This window comes from Entelurus aequoreus, linkage group LG16 (assembly GCF_033978785.1).
Source record: "Entelurus aequoreus isolate RoL-2023_Sb linkage group LG16, RoL_Eaeq_v1.1, whole genome shotgun sequence".
NCBI classification, from domain to species: domain Eukaryota; kingdom Metazoa; phylum Chordata; class Actinopteri; order Syngnathiformes; family Syngnathidae; genus Entelurus; species Entelurus aequoreus.
The window spans coordinates 45,902,053-45,929,669 of NC_084746.1; the positions used below are offsets into that span (position 1 = coordinate 45,902,053).

The window sequence follows — 27,617 nt, forward strand, 5'->3', positions numbered from 1 at the left end:
GTCACACTTTGAACTGGACACTAAATCTGTTATCTGTTTCTTTGTCAGTTAGTTAAGACCTCGCTTTAAAATCTTTTCTTGGATTTTGAAATTCTATTTGAGTTTTGTCTCTCTTAGAATTAAAAATGTCGAGCAAAGCGAGACCAGCTTGCTAGTAAATAAATCAAATTTAAATAATAGAGGCAGCTCACTGGTAAGTGCTGCTATTTAAACTATTTTTAGAACAGGCCAGCGGGCTACTCATCTGGTCCTTACGGGCTACCTGGTGCCCGCGGGCACCGCGTTGGTGACCCCTGGTATAAAGGTTGTACAGCAGTATAGTTGTGGGGTGGTATAGGTTGGTAGAGCAAATGGGTTGCACTTGTATAGTGCTTTTCTACCTTTTTTTTAAGGTACTCAAAGCGCTTTGACACTATTTCCACATTCACCCATTCACACACACATTCACACACTGATGGCGGGAGCTGCCATGCACGGCGCTAACCAGGCCCATCAGGAGCAAGGGTGAAGTGTCTTGCTCAAGGACACAACGGACGTGACTAGGATGGTAGAAGGTGGGGATTGAACCAGTAAACCTCCGATTGCTGGCACGGCCACTCTCCCACCTTCGCCACGCCGTCCCCCCGAGAGTGGCCGTGCAACTTGAGGGTTCCAGGTTCGATCCCCGCTTCTGCAAACCTAGTCACTGCTGTTGTGTCCTTGGGCAAGACACTTTACCCGCCTTCTCCCAGTGCCACCCACACTGGTTTAAAAAAAAAAAAAAAAGTAACTTAGATATTGGGTTTCACAAAGCGCTTTGAGTCACTAAAGAAAAGCGCTATATAATTATAAAAAAGTTTTTTAATCTACTATCCAATGGAAAGCCAGTATTATCGAAACCAGTGTTTTTCAACCACTGCTGCACTCTAGTTAAAGTTAAAGTACCAATGATTGTCACACACACACACTAAGTGTGGTGAAATTATTCTCTGCATTTGACCCATCACCCTTGATCACCCTCTGGGAGGTGAGGGGAGCAGTGAGCAGCAGCTGTGGCCGCACCCGGGAATCATTTTTGGTGATTTAACCCCCAATTCCAACCTTTTGATGCTGATTGTCAAGCAGGGAGGTAATGGCTCCCATTTTTATAGTCTTTGGATTCCTACCGATCTCAGGGCGGACACTCTAACCACAAGGCCACTGAGCAGGTGTGCCGTGAGATATGAGCTGTGTCCTAATTCAGGGTCTGCATTCTTCGAAGGGCGGATTTGAAGGCCGCTTACGTCACAACGCCGCGCGAAGGCTGTCCCAATTAATTCAAATTCGAAGGCTCCTCCAAATGCAGCCGACGAATGCGCCCTCCTTTTCCCGCGACTATCCTCCGTGGCCTCCCATATCCCAAGATGCTTTGCGCGCCTTTGTTCCACCCGGATCTTTTTGACGATGGCGGCAAATACAAGCAGCGGCAGCGAATGCACTTTCAAATGTAAGTACCGTATTTGTCGGACTATAAGTCGCAGTTTTTTTCATAGTTTGGTCGGGGCTGCGACTTATACTCAGGAGCGACTTATGTGTGAAATTATTAACACATTACCGTAAAATATCAAATAATATTTAGCTCATTCACGTAAGAGACTAGACGTATAAGATTTCATGGGATTTAGCAATTAGGAGTGACAGATTGTTTGGTAAACGTATAGCATGTTCTATATGTTATAGTTATTTGAATGACTCTTACCATAATATGTTACGTTAACATACCAGGCACGTTCTCAGTTGGTTATTTATGCGTCATATAACGTACACTTATTCAGCCTGTTGTTCACTATTCTTTATTTATTTTAAATTGCCTTTCAAATGTCTATTCTTGGTGTTGGGTTTTATCAAATAAATTTCCCCAAAAAATGCGACTTATACTCCAGTGCGACTTATATGTTTTTTTCCTTCTTTATTATGCATTTTCGGCCGGTGCGACTTATACTCCGGAGGGACTTATCCTCCGAAAAATACGGTATCCTCCGCAGGCTAGACTGTCCCATTTAACAACAGGTGACGCATCCTTCGGCGGTGCCTCCGAAGGTCCAACCTTCTGAGGCTGTGTAGGCCGGGTCCTCCGAAGGATGCAGACCCTGAATTGGGACACAGCTGTTGTCTGGTGTGCCGTGGGAAATTATGCAACTTCACCTAATTGGTCCAAAAAATATTTTTTGCTAATCAATAATTATAATCTGCAAATAATGTGCCGTTGTCTCGCCCCCCGCGACCCCGAAGGGAATAAGCGGTAGAAAATGGATGGATGGATGGATGGATGTCTAGTGTCTGTGCCGTATAGAGTTTGGCAGGGTAACCATGTAGTACTCCGGTAGGTGGCAGCAGGTAGTTAATTGCTTTGTAGTAGTCAGAACGCATCGAGGATGGTTTGTCGTGATCCCAATATGAAGAGCACAGCGGGAGACAGCATGCAGGTAAAAAGGTATGTAATGCTTAAAACAAAAATGAACAAAAGGCAAGTCCCGTTAGGAAAAGGCGCTGAAGCATAGGGATGGCTATGCAAAACGTAAGTAAAACTGAACTGGCTACAAAGTAAACAAAAACAGAATGCTGGACGACAGCAAAAACTTACAGTGTGTGTCCGTACATGACATGACAATCCACAATGTCCCCACAAAGAAGGATAGCGTCCGCACAACTGAAATAGTCTTGATTGCCAACAGAAAGCAGGTCAGGCAATAGCACTCAAAGGAAGATGTGAAGCTGCTACAGGAAAACACCAACAAAACAGGAAAAGCCACCAAAATAACAGCGCAAGACAGGAACTGAAACACTACACACAGGAAAAAACAACAACAAAAAAAGACAACCTGGCGGAGTTTCATTTTTTTAACCTTTCTGCTGGTGGTGTGCCTCCATATTTTTTCAATGGAAAAAAATGTGCCTTGCCTCAAAAAAGGTTGAAAAACACTGGTATAACTAGTGTACCGTGAGATACAGTCTGGTGTGCCGTGAGAGGTTATGTAATTTCACCTAATTGCCTAAATATTTTTTGCAAACTAGTAATTATAATCTGCAAATAATGTGCCATTGAGTGTCTGTGCTGTGTAGAGCTCGGCAGAGTAACTGTGTAATATTCTTCCATATCAGTAGGTGGCAGCCGGTAGCTTTGTAGATGTCGGGAACAATGACGATGGTTTGTTGTGATCACAATATGCAGACGACAGCTGGAGGCAGTCTAAAAGGTATCTAATGATAAAAAGGTATCTAATGATAAAAAGGTATCTAATGCTTAAACCAAAAATAAACAAAAGGTGAGTGGCCCTAAGAAAGGGCATTGAAGGTTAGGGAAGGCTATGCAGAACAAAACTAAAACTGACTGCAAAGTAAACGAAAACAGAATGCTGGACGACAGCAAAGACTTACAGCGTGTGGAGCAGAGACGGCGTCCACAAAGTACATTCAAATATGACATGACAATCAACAATGTCCACACAAAGAAGGATTAAAACAACTTAAATAGTCTTGATTGCTAAAAACAAAGCAGGTGTGGGGAATAGTGCTCAAAGGAAGACATGAAACTGCTACAGGAAAATACCAACAAAACAGGAAAAGCCACCAAAATAGGAGCGCAAGAAAAGAACTAAAACACTACGCACGGGAAAACAACAAAAAACTCAAAATAAGTCACGGCGTGATGTGACAGTACACCTACTTTGAGACAAGAGCTATAGTGATGCACGGTTGGTTATGGTTTGAACTAAGTCATATGCAACAATTGCGACAACGACTTCTTATTGTCTACTGAGTTTCATTTTTTTATGATTTCTGCAGGTGGTGTGCCTCCAGATTTTTTCAAAGAAAAAAATGCGTCTTGGCTCAAAAAAGGTTGAAAAACACTGCTCTAAACCAGAGGTCGGCAACCCAAAAAGTTGAAAGAGCCATATTGGACCAAAAATACAAAAAACTAATCTGTCTAGAGCTGCAAAAAATAAAAAGCTGTATATAAGTCTTATAATGAAGGCAACACATGACATAAGTGTCTATATTAGCTACAATAGCTTACTATGTGTCGCAGGCTGAAGCAAATCTTCATTGACAGAAATGTTGAAATGTAATATTTATTCTACACATTTTTACAACATTAGAAACCATTAGTAAATCAGAGGCTACTCAGAAGGTGAGAAAACTCCTGGAAATTACTGTCTTTTAATGGCCAAAGGTATAGATGTGTGTGTCCAAGTTTTAAGGAAACTGCAGGTTTTTAATAGATTTATTACAATCTTCGGCAAGCTAGGTAACGTTTGCTGTGGTCTGGAACAACACGACACACAAACAACTATCTGAAATGCAGCCAATATTACATACAGATAATGTGTCATGTGACAGGCAAAACTAAATTATATACAGAGGATAAAAGTAAAGGATATTAAATGAGCTCAAATATACCTACAAATGATGCAATATGTACATACAGCTAGCCTAAATAGCACGTTAGCATTGATTAGCTTGCAGTCATGCACTGACAAAGTATGCCTGATCAGCACTCCAACAAGTCAATAACTTCAGCAAAGCGCACCTTTGTGTATTCACGCACAGCATGAAACTTTTGGTGGACAAAATGAGACAAAGGAGGAGTGGAAGATTTTACATGTAAACAAACTGTTGCGTCACAGTTCACACTATGGTGAGTTCAAGAACCGCCGAAATTAGTAGGACAATACGATGTTCACCAAACACTCTCATCAGTGAAGCATACACACAAACATATTAAACAGTGGGCTTTCTAACAATTGTCCTCAAACAAAAAACATACTGAAACCAATATTTTCCCCCATCTTTTTCCATTTTCAATCCTTTTTTAAAAATGCTCCAGGGAGCCCCTAGGGCGGCACTAAAGAGCCGCATGCGGCTGAAAACATGTTTTATATTCTAGTCTCTTCAAAATAGCCACCCTTTGCTCTGATTACTGCTTTGCACACTCTTGGCATTCTCTCATTGAGCTTCAAGCACACCTGTAAAGTGAAAACCATTTCAGGTGACTACCTCTTGAAGCTCATCGAGAGAATGCCAAGAGTGTGCAAAGCCGTAATCAGAGCAAAGGGTGGCTATTTTGAAGAGACTAGAATATAAAACATGTTTTCAGTTATTTTCCTTTTTTTGTTAAGTACATAACTCCACATGTGTTCATTCATAGTTTTGATGCCTTCAGTGACAATCTACAATGTAAATAGTCATGAAAATAAAGAAAATGCATTGAATGATAAGGTGTGTCTAAACTTTTGGCTTGTACTGTGTGTTTAAAAACTTTTTTTTTTTTAATAAGACACAGATCATATTTTTTGCCAGTCTAAACTTGGGATGTAACGGTATCAAAATCACGTTGTATTAAGGCCACGGTATGATATTATGGCGGTGAGTATATCCCCCCCAGAAAAGCTTGGTAAAAATGCCATAGTGTGTAAAATGAAGTAGCAGAAATGTTTTGGGTAAACACTTACTGTAATTAAACACAAATATAATACTAACATGTTCTAATCACATATTTTTAAGTGCAAATAATTGTGCAAGAACATCTACTGTTTGAAGCAAATACATAAAAGAATAACTTACAGTTGATGTCTTTAAAGTAATGTAAACATCTGGTGTAAACAATAATGTTCAGTTTAGTGTCTTTCAACCTTTACATTATGAGACTCAGTGGTATTTTTTTAAAAATATTAGTCAGTAAAATGTTTCTAAGAAAAGTACACTAACAATACAACTTTTAATAATGTAAATACCTTACGAGCTGATGTTTGGCTGTGCTGGCTTCAAATATATTTTCAGTGTGACGGTTTGAGGAGGCAACTTGCTGAAATTTGAACATGTATACTCATTTGTGTGCATTACTATATCATATAACATATCATATTTTGAACAGATCAGCTAGTCAAGTACATATTTCTGTAAAATGTGCCTTCCTACACCACATTGTAAAACAACTCATTCATTCATACTTTGCAGCTTTAGAAACATGCCCACTTTTAATGGAACCTCAGCGATTTAAACCTGTATTTTCTTCTAAGGTGGAACACAAGTCCACCCAGGAAATACAAATACCGGTAGTCTGTTCCAGGGTCAAGCTGTGGGCATTTTAACTGACCTACAAGTGTACCGGTAAAACAAAGTAAGGTCAAACCCTGAAGGTTTATGTGACTTCCAAACTCTGATGCCCTAACTGTAAAGGCAGACGTGCTAACCGCTGATCCACCGTGTTGACTTGTGCAACTTATTTTTCCTCAAATATGTGTTTGAATTACAAATTTCACCGCACCACAGGTGTTTGTTTACCTTCTTAAAAGCTGCGCTGTATTTGAAAAGCTTTCACTTTACAGCTCGCAAAACGCATTAATGTAAAAACGCAACAATAGAGTATTTTTGTGAACAATACTCATCTTGTCTTTATTTTTTTCAGGGCCTCAATATGCAGTTTAATGGATTACATGGAAGGAGAAGTGGACTTGTTGTAGTTAAACATGGAGTCATCTGTGGCAAGTAAGTTGTTGTGCTTCTTGATGATGCCAAATATTAATGTCAAATCTCATAGAATATTTTTGACAAGCGTCACTAGTTGGACTCCTTGAACATTCAATGAGTTTTATTAATGATGATGGTCCTCTCCCAGAGTTATTTTGTGCTATTTTGAGTCCTCTCTATTGTTATTTATACTCATGCTGTGAATGTTGTTTCTTTGAAGCAGACAGCTGCTTTTACGTCTTGAGTCCACATATTGGAGATTACGGTATCATAAATTAGTGGTTCTTAAACTTTTTTTCACCAAGTAACACCTCAGAAAATACTTGGCTCTCCAAGTGCCACCATAATGAACAACAATAAAATACAGTAGAGTAGTAGGCCTAAGTATTCATTAAAACAAGGCAGAGGTTTTATCTAACAAGTTTATTTAAATAACATTACACCAGTCCCTCTGTGAGCTTGACTGTGTTGACACTTTTAAAAAACATTTGAAGATTTCTTTTTTAGTAAAGCTTTTAGTTAATGAACTTTTTAACTACTTTTAAAATCCACTTTGTATCCCTTTTATCATTTTTATGATGTTGCCATTGTTGTTTAATTTAATTTTGGTTTTAATTTACCTATGTTTTGTTCAGCACTTTGTGATTTTATCTGTGCAAAGCGCTTTTATAAATAAAAATGTACTTACTTACTTACACACAGTTTGAATAGTAACACTGTGCTTAAATATTTAATTAAGTGGTTCTTTGGCGTACCACTAGATAGAGCTCAGCTAAAATAAGGCTCAAGTCGACTACCCCTCCCAGCCCTTGTTTGCCCTCCCTTCTTGGTTTTGGGCGTTCACGTCAATCAACAGGCACTTGAATTATCTGTCAGGTAGGGGGAAGTACCTCCCTCTAAGCGAAGTGAGCTCACAGACCTCTCTACACTATCGAGTGCGAGGATAAAGATGGCAGACTGGAAACGTACAAATAAGCGTAATTAATGATTTTTATAATAATGACACCCGTGGTTTACTTCAAACCTTTGCTACTGCACGTAAAAACAAATGAAACACATTTTACTTACCACAAGCTGTTGCTGCAGCACTTGCATAGTTCGCCAAAAACGTTGTCTTCTAAACGGTGTTCGTAATGAACACAGGCGAAAGAAAATAAAAAGAGCTCGAGCGAAGCCAAACATCGTGTGTGACTAGTGTTGTCCCGGTACCAAAATGTATTTCGGTACTTTTCTAAATGAAAGGGAACACAAAAAATTGCATCATTGGCTTCATTTTAACAAAAAAATCTTATGGTCCATTAAACATATAATAAATGATAAATGGGTTATACTGGTATAGCGCTTTTCTACCTTCAAGGTACTCAATGCGCTTTGACAGTATTTCCACATTCACACACACATTCACACACTGATGGCGGGAGCTGCCATGCAAGGCGCTAACCAGCACCCATCAGGAGCAAGGGTGAAGTGTCTTGCCCAAGGACACAACGGACGTGACTAGGATGGTAGAAGGTGGGGATTGAACCACAGTAACCAGCAACCCTCCGATTGCTGGCACGGCCACTCTACCAACTTCGCCACGCTGTTTGTTATTGCAAGTTTGTACTTAAATACAATAGTGAACATACTAGACAACTTGTCTTTTAGTAGTAAGTAAACAAACAAAGGCTCCTAAATACTCAGCTGAAATATGCAGTAACATATTGTGTCATTTATCATTCTATTATTTTGTCAACATTATTAAGGACAAGTGGTAGAAAATGTATTATTAATTTACTTTTTCATTTACTGTTAATATTTGGTTATTTTCTCTTAACATGTTTTATCTACACTTCTGTTAAAATGTAGTAATCACTTATTCTTCTGTTGTTTAAAACTTTACATTAGTTTTGAATGACACCACAAATTTAGGTATCAATCCGATACCAAGTAGTTACAGGATCATACATTGGTCATATTCAAAGTCCTCATGTGTCAAGGGACATATTTCCTGAGTTTATAAACATAATATAAAAAAAAACAAACGAAAATAGATTTTCTGATGCTAAAAAATATCAATGTAATCATAGTAGTATCGACTAGATACGCTCCTGTACTCGGTATCATTACAGTGGATGTTAGGTGTAGATCCACCAATGGCATTTGTTTACATTCAGGTAATGACGCCGGTGGGCTACGGTGTGTAGTAAAGCATGTTTAGCTATTCTTCGTCCTGCAGGGATGATACTTGTAAGAAATGTACTTTATTTGTCGCCATGGAGGCGAGAATTAGTGAATTAGAAGTAGCTACAACACTGCCGACTTCGGGTGGACTTTAGCCGCTAGCTAACCATGTCTTAAAGCACCTCTTCCTGAGGGTGTTTCAGTGTTATAACTTCACCTTTATCGTTAGTTTATAAGCCAAAATGCGTCCAATCTCCCTTTTCTGTCTACACACTGTGTCTGCTTGTAAGTACTCCGAGATTGTGTGCTGCGGAACATGCTCGTCTGCTCCTAAAACCAACAATGACACGATAGTACCGAATATGATTCATATTCAACCCTATGTGTGACAGCATCTTGAAAGTAAACAAACATTTGTCACATCTGCCTTACGTCACCGCTGGCAAACAGCTAGCGTTGATGACGTAGCGAGACTGGAGCGATGTCCGTATGCATCGTTGCAATACTTTGCCATGACACGAGATGCTAGTGCCATGGCGGTGGTTGAAGGAGGGGAGGGGAGGGGGAGGAGGGAGAATTCAAACTGAGCCTAAGTCTGTGAGCATGAACTGATGAAGCCTACTTGGATGAGATACGAAACGTCTTCTTAGACAAACTGAACAGTCCAGTTGTGATCGATTGCATGCTCTGAGAATAAAATGACCTGGATGCATGAACATCCATAGAGATACTACACCTTGTCTTTCAGTGCAGGTGCAGTTGTTATACATTTAAATTTGGTGGATTTGTAAATGTAATATTAGAATGGTAACTGTTATTAATAATTTTAACATAAATATGACTTTTATAAAATCATTGTTTAAACTGTTAATCACCAATAAAGTTGAGACCCACATATTAGATGGATAGGCTATATTTTGTAGGCTTTCACAATATTTTGGTCATTAAAGAAGCATTCTTAATATTGCTGTAGCTATGACTAAAACTTGCGCCTTTTTTAACAGTGTTGTAGGGTTGTACGGTATACCGGTATTAGTATAGTACCGCGATACTAATGAATCATATTTGGTACTATACCACCTCTGAAAAGTACATGACAACATCTTTCGTTTAAAAAAAAAAAAAGTATATTATATTTATAAACTCAGGAAATATGTCCCTGGTCACATGAGGACATTGAATATGATCAATGTATGATCCTGTAACTACTTGGTATCAGATTGATACCCAAATTTGTGGTATCATCCAAAACTAATGTAAAGTATTAAACAGAAGAATAAGTGATTATTACATTTTAACCAAAGTGTAGATAGAACATGTTAAAAGAGAAAGTGAGCAGATATTAACAAGTAGATAAATAATTCATTTTCTACCACTTGTCCTTAATAATGTTGACAATATAATAGAAAGGAAAATGACACAATATGTTACTGCATATATCAGCAGCTAAATTAGGAGCCTTTGTTTGCTTACTTACTAATAAAAGACAAGTTGTCTTGTATGTTCATTATTTTATTTTAGGACAAACTTGCAATAAGAAACATATGTTTAATGTACCATAAGATTTTTTGTTAAAATAAAGCCAATAATGTTTTTTTTTTCTGGTCCCCTTTATTTAGACAAGTACCGAAAAGTATCGAAATAATTTTGGTACCGGTGCCAAAATATTGGTATCAGAACAACACTACAGTGTTGTATGTATGTTGTCAATAGATGCTTTTTATAATGTATTAAGTGTATTTATTTACTTAACACAATGTAATGTTTACAATTCAACGAAAAGGAGTCGGATCTTTTGGTCCTTAAAGAAGCTTTTGATTGATTGAAACTTTTATTAGTAAATTGCACAGTTCAGTACATATTCCGTACAATTGACCACTAAATGGTAACACCCGAATAAGTTTTTCAACTTGTTTAAGTCTGGGTCCACGTAAATCAATTCATGGTACAAATATATACTATCATCATAATACAGTCATCACACAAGTTAATCGTCAGAGTATATACATTGAATTATTTACAATCCGGGGCATTCCTAACATTGCTGTTGATATGACTAAAACCTGCACTTTTTAACTGTGTGATATCTATGTTGTCAATATTTGCTTTTTATAATATATTAAGGTAATTTACTTAAGACGATGACATGTTTACAATTCAACATGTCCAAAAAGGAGTGGGAAGAAGCAGAGCTTTTCCAGTCTTACTCTTTCTCCATGTCTCAGCAACTAGTCACTGTTCATTCATCTGATCACATCACCGTTTTCTGATGGGGGAAGAACATGCATTGATTAACGTGGACCCCCGCCCGACTTAAACAAGTTGAAAAACTTATTTGGGTGTTACCATTTAGTGGTAAATTGTAAGGAATATGTACTGTACTGTGCAATCTACTAATAAAAGTTTCAATCTCAAACTATGAAACAAACTGGACTTACATCACAAGCAATGCCAAACTATTAATCGATTTAAACTATTATACAAACATGGGGTCTGGTTCAAATATAGAGATGAGGGTCTTTAAATTGACCTGCTGCTATAATCTGTCTCAAAGTGTTAACATGTGCTCAATGTTTCCTTACCATTATTGCTATGTTGTCTATTACCATTGTTGGTATGTTCATTATTCCCACATTGTTGATACAAATTATTGTTACAGTGTAATAATTATTGATACCTGTGGTAATGCCTCTATGATACAACATCTGTATTATAATCCTTGAACAAAGTAAGAGTGAAACTCATGTGAATAATCACTGAATGGAGAACTGGGGGTGGGATTAAATAAGTGATCTTCTTCCCACTCCCTTCCAGGCAAAACTGGACAATCATGAATTACATTCTATACATTACCTTTTGCACTATATTAATTTATATTATTATGTGTTGTCAACTTTGTACTTTTTTATGTTATTGCCTGATATAAATAAATAAATGAAATGAAAAATCAATCAATCAAAAGTCATAGTAAGTGATGAAAAGGATAAGTAGTAAAAACTGACAAACAATGCATGTTGAATAAATAAATAGAGAATATATATGATAAGCTATAAAAATGGCAATGAATCAGTTCAGGATCAATTATATGAAACACTGGTGTTCAGCATTGTTCTTGTTTGTGCTGTAAACTGTCTCTGAAAATTCCTTTATCAATATAATTACATGTAATATATATTAAATAGATTTTATAAACATAAATTCAAAAACATTTATTGTGCATATTTTGTATTCGTGAAACGTGCATTTAAAAAAAAAAAAAAAGTTTTCAATTGTTTATTTCTAATGTTATATTATTATTGTGTTGTGATATAGCTTTATAAGCGCTCATATGATGTAAAGTTACGTCATGAGTCTTTAAGCTAGAGTTGTATATAAAATGTGTATTTGTATTGTTCAATGTATCAATCTTAATCAAAGTATTAGTTTGTGGCGGTGCGCGCCGCCGATGGCCCCTTCTCCCCCATGGCCGCAACGCGCACGCGCCCAGAGCCGCGCGGGAATGGTCGCTGGGCGGGCTGGGGGTTGGACCGCTGCGAGCAAAACACGGCAAAAGACTTTTAAATGTCCGCCATGTTGGCCATGGCGCACTGAGCCAACGCTAGGGAGCGGAGCGCCGGAAAGAAACAGTCCGAGAGAGAGCGACCGAGATCCGGGCCTTCCCCCGGCTCCGCTGGCGACGCCCTACATACAAGCTACAAGCATTCGAACGTCAGAGTAGCGATTAACCGCACAGAATCATCCATGAAAGCTTCACTCGTCACCGCGGTGGATATTAGGACATCTTGTAGACATCTTTTGCGTGCGGACTTGTGAAAAAAAATGAGTAAATTGTCGTTTCGGGCGCGGGCGCTGGACGCTACCAAGCCGCTGCCCGTCTTCCGTTGTGAGGATTTACCAGACCTGCACGAATATGCGTCCATTAACCGGGCAGTGCCACAGATGCCGACCGGGATGGAGAAAGAAGAGGAATCGGTATGCTTTTATTTATTCCACAATGTCCTAAATGTGCTTTTACACCATCACAGACACCCTCTTCTTTTCTGCGCAAGCGATCACAAAATGGCGGCCAATTTTTTCCACGACAAACACGACGGATTCCCGCTGTAATCCGCATATATTCTGGGTTTTGATCGCATATCAAACAAGGCGGGGGCATGTTTTGACTATATTTGATGCCTTTGTCCAGTTTTGTAGTTTGATTTAAGCGTTAGGTGGCTTTCCGAGTACAAAGGAGTCATGTGACTTGGGCGATTCCGACATTTTGTGTCGTCTGGCAGAGACCGGGCCTTGTGTTGGCGTAGTGGCGTGGGAGCGCAGCTAGAGGGCGCTCGTGTGTTGGCTTGTGTGCCACGACTAGACCGGAATGTCAACACTGCAGCCATGCTTTTCACTACCTGCCATTTTTCAGTGTGTTTTACAACCTTTAATCACTCTTAACATGACTGCATGTGCTTGGTTTACGGACAAAACTCTGTTGTTGTTTATACACGTAGTTTATGTTCATTTAAACATGTGACACTGCCACAGGAGTATTATATTAACAAGATGCTTACAATTGTGACTGTAGTTTGCAAGGTTGCTAATGTTTTGATAACTTAGACTTAGACAAACTTTAATGATCCACAAGAGAAATTGTTCAACACAGGAGCTCAGTTGCAATGATGGAAAGTGTAAGGATGGAAAGGACAATGCAGGTATGAATAGACTAAATGTAGCGATATGAAATAACATACATACGAATATATACATATGTGTACAGTATATTATATATACAGTTATTATATTATGTCTAACATATATACAATATAATACATAACAATTACCATGTACAATATTACAGTATATGTGACAGCAGCAGCATAATATTGAGAGTAGATCCAGCAGAAAATAGACATTAAAAACAGAGAAATAGCTGACATAGAAGGTGTCAGGTAATAGGCAGATATCATCTATTGCTGTATGACGAGTGATTCTACAGCTGGATGGAGTGCGGAATGAAGGAGTTCTTGAATCGCACAGTTCGGGAAGGAAGCTGAAGGAGCCTAGCCTGTTGGAGTATGAACCTTACTCTCGTTTAAATACATGTGGGTACTCATTCATATAAAAACACAAGCATACTTTAGATCAGGGGTCCCCAAACTTTTTGACTCGGGGGGGCTGCATTTGGTTAAAAAAAATTTGGCCGAGGGCTAGGCTGTATGTATGTGTGTGTATATATATATGTGTGTGTGTGTGTGTATGTATGTACGTGTATATATATATATATATATATATGTATGTATATATATATATTGTCTTTATAATCCGTTTTGTCATTTAACATCAATTAACATTGATGTTCATCAACATTTAACATTGTCACGTTATCGATGGGAAAATTCATTTTTAGACAATATGATTTGCCTAAGCGGCTAGGAGACACCGAGAGTAACAAGCGGTAGAAAATGGATTAGAATGGAAAGATTAAAAAAACAAAAACTTTTTTTTTTAACTTGGGACTTCCCGTGGGCCGGATTTTGGATGCTGGGGGGCCGCCCCTCGGGCCGTAGTTTGGGGACCCCTGCTTTAGATGCATGATGTCCATGTGCCTATGGTGGTTCTTTTAAATAACAAACACTGTTCAGTCTTTCTTAGGCCAATATTTAAGTATATGTACAGTGAATAGTGATGGAATGTTTGTAGGTTTTCTTTTTCACATAGAGTAACACAGTGAATGAGTCAGATTATAGCCTAGTTGCCAATGTGGTTTGTTGGATGTAGACCTCATGTTTTACAATGGGAACCCTTCAGTGTTATTGTTCCTCAAATCATATTGTTAACATCAATGTGACAAAGTGGTGCTTTCATTTTCAGCCTGGTACCCTCTGAAGGATGCCAAATGTGCAGCTGAGTAATGAGCAGCATCATTCATGGCAGGTCATCTTAGTACTCAGTGTTTGCTTTCTGCCTCCAGTGTGGCTGCGCCGTGTCGGGTTCAGTGTGTCAGATGGCACAGCAGGTCTGCAGACAGGAGGAACGATGCTGTCACTTTAATGTCTGCGCTCATTTAACCGATGCTCTTAGTTACATAAGAATATTACTGTAAGACGCGTGTGTTTATGTATGCATGTGAGTGTGAATGTTGTCTGTCTATCACCCTGCGATGAGGTGGTGACTTGTCCAGGGTGTACCCCGCTTTCCGCCTATGTGTAGCTGAGATAGGCTCCAGCACCCCCCGCGACCCCAAAAGGGACAAGCGGTAGAAAATGGATGGATGTATGTATATATATGTCTATATATGTATGTATATATAAAAATATATGGCTTTGTTAATGCTTGTATTCCGTCATATGACTTCTTCCCGAAAGTGAAAAGTGGTCAACCAAGTTAAAATGGCAGTTGTACAGCAAGCAGCGCGTGAACGGAGTACAAAAGAGGCTTACATTTTCATACAAAAAGCATATACAAGCATCCCACTCTTCTTTCGTGGTTACGTCTATAAGGAGCAGCATATTTAGCTTGAAAAGTATAAGGTTGTAAATCCTCATTTGTCAAAAAAATAGTTGTTTGTTGTCTGTTACCAAGTCTGCCATGATTAGAAAACACACTTGTTTGTTTATGGAAGTAGGACTCAAATTTGTTGTATATATATATATATATATATATATATATATATATATATATATATATATATATATATATATATATATATATATATATATATATATATATATAAAATAACCACAAAAAAAAAAAGCCTCCGCGCATAGCATAGTTCCAACGAATCGATGACTAAATTAATCGCCAACTATTTTGGTAATTGATTTAATCGATTAGTTGTTGCAGCCCTAATATATATATATATATATTAGGCGATTAATTTAGTCATCGATTCGTTGGAACTATGCTATGCGCATGCGCGGAGGCTTTTTTTTTTGTGGTTATTTTTATTTTTTTAATTTTTATAAGCCTTTATTTAAAAACTGCAATATTTACAAACAGCTGAGAAACAATAATCAAAATAAGTACAAAAACAGTACAAAACAGCGCCAGGGCGGCGGTTAGGCTATGTCTCATGAGGTGGCGTAAGCTAGCCAATGATGTGTCATGTGCAGCTCACGTGACGACGGCGTCTCCTTTGCTGGAAAAATTTGAAAAATGGCGCAGGAAAACACTACCGATAGTTTAGCGGAGAAACATCTTGAGTTTATTGCTTCAATGGAGAAAAGTGTACGACCTAAGTCGTCAAAAGTGTGGGAACACTTTACTTTAAAGACTTCAAAGAAGACCGTTTCCTGCAAAATGGCACGGAAGTACAACATTGCTTCAGGAGCACCTGAAGAAGAAACATGTTGCAGCCATGGATAAAGGGAAGAACTCACAGTACGTAACTTTTTAAGTCCAGAGTGGCAACAAGCATTCATGAGTTCAGCTTTTTTGTGAGTAACGTTAAAGTTATGCCTTTGTTGCAACGCGGGGCTGATAATGTGTCTCCGGCACATTTGACTCCGTTTTGAGAGAGAAAACGCACGGTTACCAATTTCGAAATAAACGTAACTGACAGAAATATCTCAGGTTGGTTTCATAATGGATCAATGTAGCCGGGCTGATAAAGCTATATAAATATATTTAGATTTGAGTGACGCTTTAGTATAACTAAACGTTATGAAGGTGCTGGAATATTTCATGCTATTATTCAGAGGCAGCCTAAAATGAATCCTTTATTATTCACAACAGAAATGTGTACAATATCTGATTCAGTTCTGATGAGTTACATTTCTGTGTTATTATTGGTGTATGCTGCACCCCCAATGTCCACAACATGGTGCCAGTATGCTGTTTTTTTCCAATAAAATACTGGAAAGGATAGAAATGTAGTTTCTCTTTTATCCGATTATTAATTGATTAATCGAAGTAATAATCGACAGATTAATCGATTATCAAATTAATCGTTAGTTGCAGCCCTAATATATATATATATATATATATATATATATACACACACACACACACGTCTGACTCCAGGCAACAAATTTGTGTCCTACTTCCATAAACAAACACAAGTGTATATGTATATATATACTTACTTGCACTGTGTGTGTATACTGTTTTGAAGTGTTTGAGCGGGCTTTGAAGGTGATTCCCATTGGTTTCATCTTTCAAGCGCTTTTTTTTATCTTTAAAATCGTAAAAAAACGTGTGTGTTCTTGTCTTTCATGATTGTGTACAATGGGCAAAAAAAAAAAGCAGTTCCCCTTTAATGTACCTCTTTCATCTCATTCGTATATGAATAAAGCCAGCATTCTACATTTCTTAGTTACCTTCTTAAATTGCCTTTTTTCCCCCCATCGATGCACTTTTACGTGTTCTATTTTTTGAATTTGTGAAGTAAGTAAACAATATCCTTCATTACAATTGTTGCAAAGTTTTTAATGAATGGTATCGGTTTCCGGGTTGTATCCCGCGCGTTGAGACTGGCGCATGCGCAATACGAAGGGTCCTCTTCGGCTGCACACACCCTATTTCCATTCTCATGATGCAGGTTTGTTAGTACCCATTGAGAACAGGCTAGCTTGACCACCACGCATACTTAAGGTCGGAATGTGACGTCCGGTATATCCAATCAATAAAAAATAGCAACAGCAGAGGATTTTAGCATACATGTGCATGTACAAGCCAGTCTGCCCCACAACAAGAGGATAGAGGAAAAAATAAGGAACTCATTGACTAGAGTGTCGGACTACTATGGCTGACTCGCGAAAGCTATTTTTGTAAAACTTAACAATATATAGAGATATTCGCTGACATCACCAATAGGGTGAAACGTTGCAAATTCCAACCGGCTCGTTTGAGGCAAGTATGAAGGAATGCAACATTGTTTTATACAGTAAATATCTCCGCTGTGCCTCCATGGTTTGATTTCAAATTTTCGGTGATCTCAAATACACAAACAAGCACTAATGGGTAAGAAAAGTTGACATTGCATTGTATGTAAATTTGCACCCTGCTCAGTATTTAATCATGGCGCAGTGGTCTGCTGCGAGAAGCCATTGGCGTGTTTATCTTTTGGTGGTGTAACTTGTGTCAGGGTCGAGTAAAAAGTTTCTCAACACGTGCATTGTTTATTTTTGGATCAAAGCTTTGTATTGTTTACAAAAATGAGGTCGCTGCCTACGTGGTCCTGCTGGAGATCCACAGGCATCTCTCTCACACACACACTGCCTCAGTTGAAATGTGCAGCGTGTTCCCTTTTGTTCAATTTTTACTGCTGACAAACACAATTGTTTGGAAAATATACAGCAAAAGTTAGATTTTTCCATTTTGTCTTAATTGACTCTTAATTGTATATTATTCCATTTTGTTCTACTCAACTGTCGGTCCACATGTGCACCTGCTCCATTGTTTTTGCTTCGTTTAACTCTACCTTAAATGGCGACCTGGTATGACTCTTGATACATGGTTACGATACGATTACTAACAATACTTTTTAAAACAATATGATTCGATACAATTTACTGCAGACTAAATAACATTTGTTTTTAAATGTATGCATACATTTTGTGAGCCTTTTTAAACAAATATAATAAAGCAAAGTGCGCAAATTATTCGATGACGTCATAATGACACCCATAACGACGGCCCCACCGCCACAGGTATCTTGGCAGTCTAGGGGAAATTGTGCTAGCCCTACATTTTGTGTGTTCCCGTGAGGGTAGGGGTGTCTCAATGACTCTTTGCATGTAGGTGTAGTGGTCATAATGAGGGGAAGGGGGTAGAATCTAGCCCTTCAGAGTAAGAGATTTCAGATGCTGACTCGCTCAGGTAGGGCCAGAAAAAATTCCCCAATTTCTGTAACAGTTATATAATATATTACACCTTAGTTTGTAATGTTAACTAGCGTGGCTAACAGTACAAATTAACGTTAAAAGTTAAAGTTCCAATGATTGTCACACACACACACACACACGAGGTGTGGTGAAATTTGTCCTCTGCATTTGTCCCATCCCCATGTTCACCCCCTGGGAGGTGAGGGGAGCAGTGAGCAGCAGCGTGCGCCATGCTCGGGAATCATTTGGTGATTTAACCCCCAATTACAATCCTTGATGCTAATTGCCAAGCAGGGAGGCAGTGGGTCACATTTTTTGTAGTCTTTGGTATGACTCTGCCGGGGCTTGAACTCACGGCCTCCCAGTCTCAGGGCGGACACTAACCACAAGGCCACTGAGCTGGGCTAAAATACTAAAAAAAAAATTAGACTAAAATACTTACAAAAAGCTTGCGAACATTCGCTAAGCACCTTAATAAAATTCACGAGAGACAACAGTTGGAGATGACGGCTTCTTGTACGTGTAGTTCTTTGTTTATTCTTCAACCGAAGCATGATGAATGATAAAAACACCATCTCAGCTGTTAACTCTATTGCTGCTCAGTTTGTTGTGTAATAGTGGTTGGTTGGTTGAAATTTATTTCGAACATGAGTGCAGTTTGGGGCTAAGGTTGTACGGTATAGGGCTGGGCGATATATCGATATACTCGATATATCGCGGGTTTGTCTCTGTGCGATATAGAAAATGACTATCGTGATATTCGAGTATATGTTCTCACACAGTTGCTTTTAGCTGCAGGGCATTAAACTGCTTGCGTTTTTCACTTTCCTGTCCCTCCTTCTCACAGAGACTTAAAACAAGCGCACCTTCTTACATACGTCACATACTGTCACGTGAGCAACGTCACACGCTCCCGCGGAGCAGATAGGTAGCGACATGATAACGTTAGCTGTGATGCTAACAGCTAACGGTGTGGTTTGAGTGGTAATACGAGAGAAAGAAGGTGAGAATCTGGTAACAAATGTAGGAATAATTAATTCCCAAGAAAAACAGCACGGGTCTATCGTCTGACGGTGGTTTGGTATTTGGTATTGAAATATCTTGTGTGACATCATGTTTTAAACTATTGTAGTGGCGTTCTGTACAAAAAGTGCACTTTAATTTAGTGTTGTTTTGATAAGTCATCTTAGTGACACCATGCACAAAAGTGCACTAATAACTTGTTTTAAAATGTCTCTGACAATCTTGCACTTTCTGTTTTGGAAATAACATGAATGTTTGTGCCACTGCTTAATAACTGTTTAATAAATACAGTTTTGGTGAATTGACTTAGTTGTGATATCCCTCTCTGCATGAAAGTTTAAAATGAGCATATATTAATGCAGTATGAAGAAGAATGTTTTAATGTAGACACATAGAATCATCATACTAGTGATTATATGTATCAAGTGTTCATTCAAGGCTAAGGCAAAATACCGAGATATATATCGTGGATCGCGATATGGCCTAAAAATATCGAGATATTAAAAAAAGGCCATATCGCCCAGCCCTAGTATGGTATATCAATAATAATAAAGTACCTCGGTACTAATGACTTTAAAAAAAAAGGTACTACTGCGAGTACTGCCCTTGGAAAAAACTTTTTTTTTCCATCCACTTATGCTGCTGTGCGGCAGTGACTTTGCTGAGCCGAGGCACGGCGCAGTCGTGTGTCAAAACGCGCATACAAGCAGAAAGATTTTCGAAAGGAATAATGATCAAATTTCATTTCTACTGGTTAAAAAGGAGGGTGCGTGAAGCGCAATATGGAGGTATTTGGGTTTCAAAACGATCAATAAAGGTGACGCTTTAAACATGTGAGTTCTGCGCTGGAAGCGCTTTAAAACATTTAATTAGTTTTATCTTAAAAAATGTGTGTTTTACCTGCTATGTCTTATTTGCAGTTTTAACCCTATTGTTTTCAGTATTTACTAATCAAAATTGGCATCCATACATTATGAAGCATTTGATACAATCTCAATAGAGCTTTCTATTCTAACCTAATTCTAGATTATGGCAAACTGTCTAATATGTAAAACTATTGTAAACTGTTCTTTGTGTGCATTAAGAAACAGACATATGTTTATTCATAAGTTTTATCATAATATTTTCTGTTAAAATTAAGACAATTACATTTTTCGTGGTCCCCTTTTATTTAAAAAAGTATCAAAGTATTGAAATACAAAATATAGGTGTCAGGATAACTCTTGGTGAGACAAATGTGCAAACGTAACTATGTAGTCACTTATGTGCCCAAACATAAACTATGCAGTGACGTAGCAAGTGGTGTCCCAATACCTAGGGAAGATTACAAAGCTCCACCCCTTGTTTCTTCATTTGGAGGGTGTAGTGGTAGTGAGTAGGGTTGTCCCGATACCAATAATTTGGTACCAGTACCAAAATGTGTTTTCATACTTTTCTAAATAAAGGGGACCACAAACATTTTTATTGTCTTAATTCTAACAAAGTCTCATGATTAAACATGTCTTTATTTTAACAAAAAATCTTACGGTACATTAAACATGTTTGTTATTGAAATTGAAGAACAATTTTGGCCTTAAATAAAATAGTAAACTCACTAGACAACTTTTCTTAGTAGTAAGTAAGCAATCTATTGTCATTCCCCATTCTATTTTGTCAAAATTATAAAGCACAAGCTTTGAAAATGTATTATTCATCAACTTGTTCATTTACTGTTAATATCTGGTTATTTTCCGTTTCAACATGGTATATCTATGTTTCTGTTAAATTGTAATAATCACTTATTCTTCTTTTGGATGTTTTACATTAGTTTCGGATGATACCACAAATTTAGGTATCAATCCAATACCAAGTAGTTACAGGATCATACATTGGTCATATTCAAAGTCGTCACGTGTTCAGGGAGGTATTTCCTGAGTTTTTAAACATGAATTTATTTTTTTTAAAGAAAGAAGATTTTGTGACCATAAAAAATACAAATGTAATCATAGTAGTATCGACCAGATACGCTCTTGTACTTGGTATCATTACAGTGAATGTCAGGTGTAGATCCACCCATGGCATTGGTTTACACTCAGGAGCGCTGTCTTTTGTTAGCGGTGACGCCCGTGAGCTATTGTATCCTCCTACGGTGTGTAGTGAAGCATGTTTAGCTATTCCTCGTCCTGCAGGAATGGTACCTGGAAGAAATTTACTTTGTTGCCATGGAGGCGAGGATTAGTGATTTTGAAGTAGCTAAAACACTGCCGACTGCGGCTGGAAGTTAGTTGCTAACTAGCTAGCCATGTTTTAAAGCCCCTTTTGCTGAGCAGCGTTTCAATGTTATAGCTTCACCTTTATCGTTAGTTTTTAAACCACAATGCGTCCATTCTCCCTTTTCTGTCCACACACCATGTCTGCTTGCAAGTACTCCATTGTGCACTGCTGAACATGCTCCTGTCCTTGAAAAACCAGCAATGTCACAACGTGACGACGGCGCGCCGTCATGCCCGTTAACAGAAGGGCAACCGGTACTTTTAAGAGTATACTACGGTTTTTGATTCATTAGTTCCGCGATACTATACTAGTACCAGTATACCGGAAAACCCTAGTAGTGAGTGAGAGGGAACATTGGCGTTGGGCCTTTGAGGCAGAATGGATTGCTCCCATTAGCTGCATTGCTAGCCACCTTAAACAAGACTATTATTACAAATTAGAGTGCAAAACAATGGTCATGTCTCTCATAAGGATTGTGACCGATTTGGTCCAAAAAAAGGGCAGATCCCCTTTAAGGGTAGTATTAGTATATGCCCGATACTAGAGTAATCAGATCTAAATTATCGTTTCTGCATAACCATTTTTTTGTTTTTGTTAATGTTTAGGTAATTCCCTAGACACAAGTGACGTTTAAAGGCAAAAAACAAATAGTTTAAAAGTGTAATACAGTAGTTTTTGCTGTTTATTTTTTAATTATTGTGTTGATATTGTTAAACTGTTAATGGCACTCCCCAAGAATACATTTAAGAATGTACAGTTAATATATGTGATTTGTATTTGTACCGGCAACATTAAACCATGATCGGAACATCCCTACTTGTAAACATGTACTAACGTGGCGAGCATAAGTGGAATATTAGCAGTTTTTGACATATCCACCATGTTTCCTCATGCAGTTTGTTTGAAGTGATGCACCCCTCACTGGTCCAAGCAGACCACCGCCCCACTTCCCTGTAGCTGTCCGTCACGTTAACTGTCACTTGCAGCGTCTGGGACAGTGGCTGTGACTGTGATGGATGCGCTCATTTCAGAAAGCTATTTCAGCACACCATGTGCAACCGTTGAAGAGGCGGGGGGGTTCATTGTGTATTCTTGACTGTTCTCTTTATCCAAGTGTATTTCTACACTAGCAATATTGGACGCGGCAAGTAAACAGTCTGATTAGCTTTGGCTGCTGACTGTTGAGACCCAAGGCTGTTTGATTGTTTCTGTGTGTGTGACGCCTCAGTACATGATCTATGCTAGCATAAATAAATGCATGCATAGCTAATTAGCCATAAGGTTCAAAGTGAGCTCATTTGTTAAACATAATAGTTTAGTTGCTTCTTTTACCAGAGACTGGGGTCTGGTCTAAATTGATTAACACAGTGCTCCGGGCCTTCAATTATCTTAGATGGCTGACATGCTTATTAGGCCTGGGCCGATAAAAATTTGTTTGCTGGATGATATATTGACCACCAAATTATTGCGATGAACGATATTATTGTCAACATTATTTTAAGACCAAATTAACCACTGACCGTGTTGGCGCTAGGATTTTTCAAAATGGGGTGCCAGGGACCCCATTAAGCCATAAAAATGGGGTCCCACAGTAAAATATTGGGGTCTCACTTTTTTGTAACCGTTTTGAAAACAAATGATAAATGTATGCATTATCCTGTTGTATCTCACATTCTATATTTTGTTTTAGAAAAAGTTGGCATAAACATTACTTCATTAAAAAAAAAAAAAAACTTTTATGCATATGTAAATGTATTCAGTTATAAACATTAATTCACTTTCTTCTTTCCTTCATGGATCTAAACTTTATTGCTGCCGGTAGTTTTTTCTATATTTTTATTTAATAAGTCGTAGGTGTATTTATTTCAGTATAAAAGTGTAAAAATTGTTTTTGCTTCGGTCATGAAATGATGATAATCGTGTGCCAGGGCATACGTACAGCATACATACATCAACTTCAGATCTATCCGTCAATTCTAAAAAAAAGTATTTATTTATTTTTTTTTTTTAATGTTTGTTTTCTGCCCTTTTTGTCAAAGAAAACTTTTTTTTTAATGGCAAACACACAAAATATGCAAAATCTTCCACAAAAAATATTTTTCAAAGTGGAACATTTGATGTGAAGTAATCTGAGCCTTGGATAGGTTAATAATTCATAAAAACATTGATTTTGATTCAATATTATGTTTTGAACAATGACTGTTTTAAAGAAGAAGAAAAAAACCTGCGTTTTATTAGTTAACATTGCAACTTTTTCTAAATTACATTTCACCTGTAAGCTTTTTTTATTCCACTTTTGTTATGTTTTTGTTTATTTTAATAGTATTTTTAGAATGTGCCGTGGGCTTTTAAAACATTAGCTGCGGGCCGCAAATGGCCTCCGGGCCACACGTTTGACAGCCCTGCTATAGATAATAAAAAATTAAATCTGATAAGTCTATTGATAAAAAGCAGAGCCTGGTGACGCATGCGCGTTTATCAGCATCTCTGCTTCAGTAAATGATAATGGTGATGACGTCACTGTCAGCGATGCGAGCGACACTTGCTAACTTGTCAGCCACTACTCCAAGAGACTCCTTTTGAACACTGCTCGCACATTAACACTTCTAAGGGCACATATTTGCCCCGTTTGTTGACCTGCAAAGTATGTGTTTGGGGTGGAGGAGTCTGGTCGGGTGCTGGTTTGCTTGAAGCCAACAGCTGGCCTGTCTCCATCCTCGAACGATGTCGATCCAGCGGGAGATAAAAGTGAAGTTTCCATGGACTCACAAAGACTAAAACAACTCATTTACTGGAGACATGGCACAGGATGAAGTTAAAAAGGTTAACTTTACACTCGCCTTAGTGTTAACCATGAAGTCTTTCTTTTGACAGCCCCTTGCGGTAAAGTTGTCAGAGTGCAAACTTAGGCAGTATTTGTGATTGATAACCAATATTATCACAGTTATTATTATTGCAGTATTTTTAAATGTGTTCAAAATGTTCAAAAATTTCTTATACTGAATTATTTTAACTAAATTTTATTATTTGAAAAAAAAACACATTCAAAATGATGTACTTTGTAGAAGAGACACTATTGTAGATAACTGTTTCACGTATCCCAGGTAGAAATTAAATGTGCATATGAAAGCAATATAAAAGTGTTTCCCACACATTCATTTATATGTGGCGGCCCGCCACGAAAGAATTAAGGCCGGCACAAAAAAAAATGTTTTTTTTTATTATTTTTTTTATTTTTATTTATTTATTTTTGTCGTGTCCAGCTTCTCAGGCAAATCATATAGTTGATGTAGATGCCCATATCGGCTGTTCAGATTTACTTTACAAAAGAGAAGTGTAGGATCAAGATTTTTGGAGCTCTTTGTTCAGTGGATCACATGTTTGATGAAGCTTTGTGTCTATCTACCACCACTACTGTTTTCTGTTTATTTGTTACTGACTGTGGCAGGACACCTCTGCCTCTGTTTCACTTTATGTTGCTGGTAAATAATATGATTGTAGTAGTAGGGTAAAGTTAGATTATTTAGTATGCACTAATTAAAGGGGCAGAGCTTTAAGAGACATTTTAGCTTTTATATTTTTATAAGATATATTTTTTGTAAGAACCACAATTAATAAATATATTTCAGTGAATTGTTCAAATCTGTATATAAATATGTACATCAACTGTTGTAATTATATTGTAAAATGAATGGATGGATGGATGGACGTTTAAAACAAAGCTGTTATTATTAATTATTAAGTATACATTTTTTGAGCCTTTTTAGAGAAAATCATATTGTAGTAAATAATGCAAATTACTCGATGTCATGGTGACCACGCCCATAGCCACGCCCCCACCGCCACAGGTATCTTGGCAGTGTATGGGAAACACTGATAAGCATTATAAAGTAATATGGTAGAAACTAAATTAAAATAAATGTGCAAGATGGCATATGATGGCCATAAGATGTAATGTAACTAGGGCTGGGCGATATATCGATGTACGCGATATATCGCGGGTTTGTCTCTGTGCGATATAGAAAATGACTATATCGTGATATTCGAGTATACGTTCTCACGCAGTTGCTTTTAGCTGCGGACATTACACTGTAACCATGGCATCGAACTTGCCCGCGGCAGGCCCACTCTGCAAATAAGGGAAAAGCAAATGTATTATATTTATTAGATGCTGATTATTATTATTATACTCATCTGACTGAAACACAAACCCTGATGTTCCTCTTCTAAAAACAAAACATGTTGTAGTGTTTTTGCTAGGATTTGTTTTTAATACTAAGTTTTAACAGTAACGTAAAGTAGCAGCAGTCATTAACGGCACAAAACAATATATTTTGCAGTATGCGTCGTGTGCACACACTACTCACTCTCATCAATGGCGCCCAATAACAGGTAACTTTAGGTAACACCTAATAAAGTGTAACTATAAGAACGTTTGACAGACAAATGATGACCTGTTCATTTTCAAACACTTTCCATCATGCATTCAGATCTACAAGTTTACTTACTTTTGCACTCGCTGTAATGTTGAGGATGGTGATTCCGGAGTTGGCTCATCACGTTTATGTTGCCTCCCTTTGCGGGACTATCCTCAATTATTTTACCCTCGACACGCTTTACAAATCTAAAATGCGCACAAATTTCAGATTTTGTCCGTTTACTAGGAGGGCAACATTTCAAGAGCAAAGTCCTTGTTTTTTCCGCGATTGCAAACCACACTAGTGCGCATGCGTTGTCTTTTGAGGCGCCGTTGCTGCTGCGTTTCCAACACGTGACCAATGCCACCTAAAATACATTAAGAAATTACGGTTTTTCGAAAATTAAACGGTATTACTAACCGTTCGGAATTTTACTTTGGCTTATTTATCATTAGACAGTATACCGTTACATCCCTACTTGGTATAATCCTGCATGGAACACTGTGATCCTGTGTGTGAATGTGTGTTTTTGCACATTTGCATATGTATTAGTCGGTGTGTGCGCAACCCCCCTTTTACACTTGTCAGGCTTGTCATGACATAATGATTGTACTTGTTAGTTTTAGCTTCGTAGTTAAGCCGCTGTTTCAAGTGACCGCCTCGACAGTTACTGTTTAGGGGGTGAACGAGAGTGACACGTTATTTTCCCAAACAAATGTTTCTTCTCTTCACAATAACTGCAATCCAGTCAGTTATGTCAATTTCTCTGATATTATTTTGCGTTTCTTAGCGGATTCTGTTTTATTGGCCAATTATGTGACTCCATCTGTGGTTATATCAATGCAGGAATCCTATACTTTACTTTATTTTGTTGAATTTAGTGATTGTTAATTAGCGCTGTGTCAAATAAAAAGTAGTAACAGTGATGAGATCCCAAACTTCCAATAGACTTGTTTTTTTCACTCATACGCTCATTCATCCGTTTCACCGTCACAAGCTCTGGAATTTGCATGCACTTTGCATGGGCCCATTAATCTTTTTTTTCCCCAGTTATCATGATCATGAGAAGCCGTAATAAAAATCAAAATTCGAATAATTATCCAGCCCTACTATGCCTGTGTTGTTTTAGGCTAATGGAACCGTTTTAATCACAAAAAGGATAAATGTTTATTCGGAGTTCAAGAGCTAATCAAGAAGGGCCAAAGATGTCGGGATTTTACAAAAGAAAATGAGAAAATTAGTGGCACACATTCCAGTCCAAGGCAGCAGAATTTGCAGTGATCACTTTGTTTGTTTGATATAATTTTAACGTTTAATATTTCTCATTGAAGTATTATCTTTATATTTGTATTTTATCTTGTTTCTGAGTTTTGGAACGTATTTTTGCTACAAGTGTTTTGTAATGCACCAACTCTACAAGTCTTAATATAAAAAATCAAATGGGAGCAAAACCTAAAGTAGTTTA

General features: G+C 37.9%; 1 protein-coding gene across 3 annotated transcripts in view; it reads left to right on the plus strand.

Moving 5' to 3' along the window:
- LOC133631078 (enhancer of polycomb homolog 1-like) overlaps positions 1-27,617 on the plus strand; it is a 67,279-nt gene that overhangs the window by 1,325 nt on the left and 38,337 nt on the right. Inside the window, exon 2 of one of the 3 annotated variants that reach the window (XM_062023112.1) lies at positions 6,428-6,507. Coding sequence is in view for 2 of the 3 variants with exons in the window: in XM_062023110.1 (XP_061879094.1) it covers positions 12,472-12,624 (153 nt within the window). In the remaining variant the exon portion in view is untranslated. Of the gene's footprint in view, positions 1-6,427; positions 6,508-12,134; positions 12,625-27,617 lie in introns of those variants that run through there. The other 2 variants (XM_062023110.1, XM_062023111.1) reach the window with 2 other exon arrangements.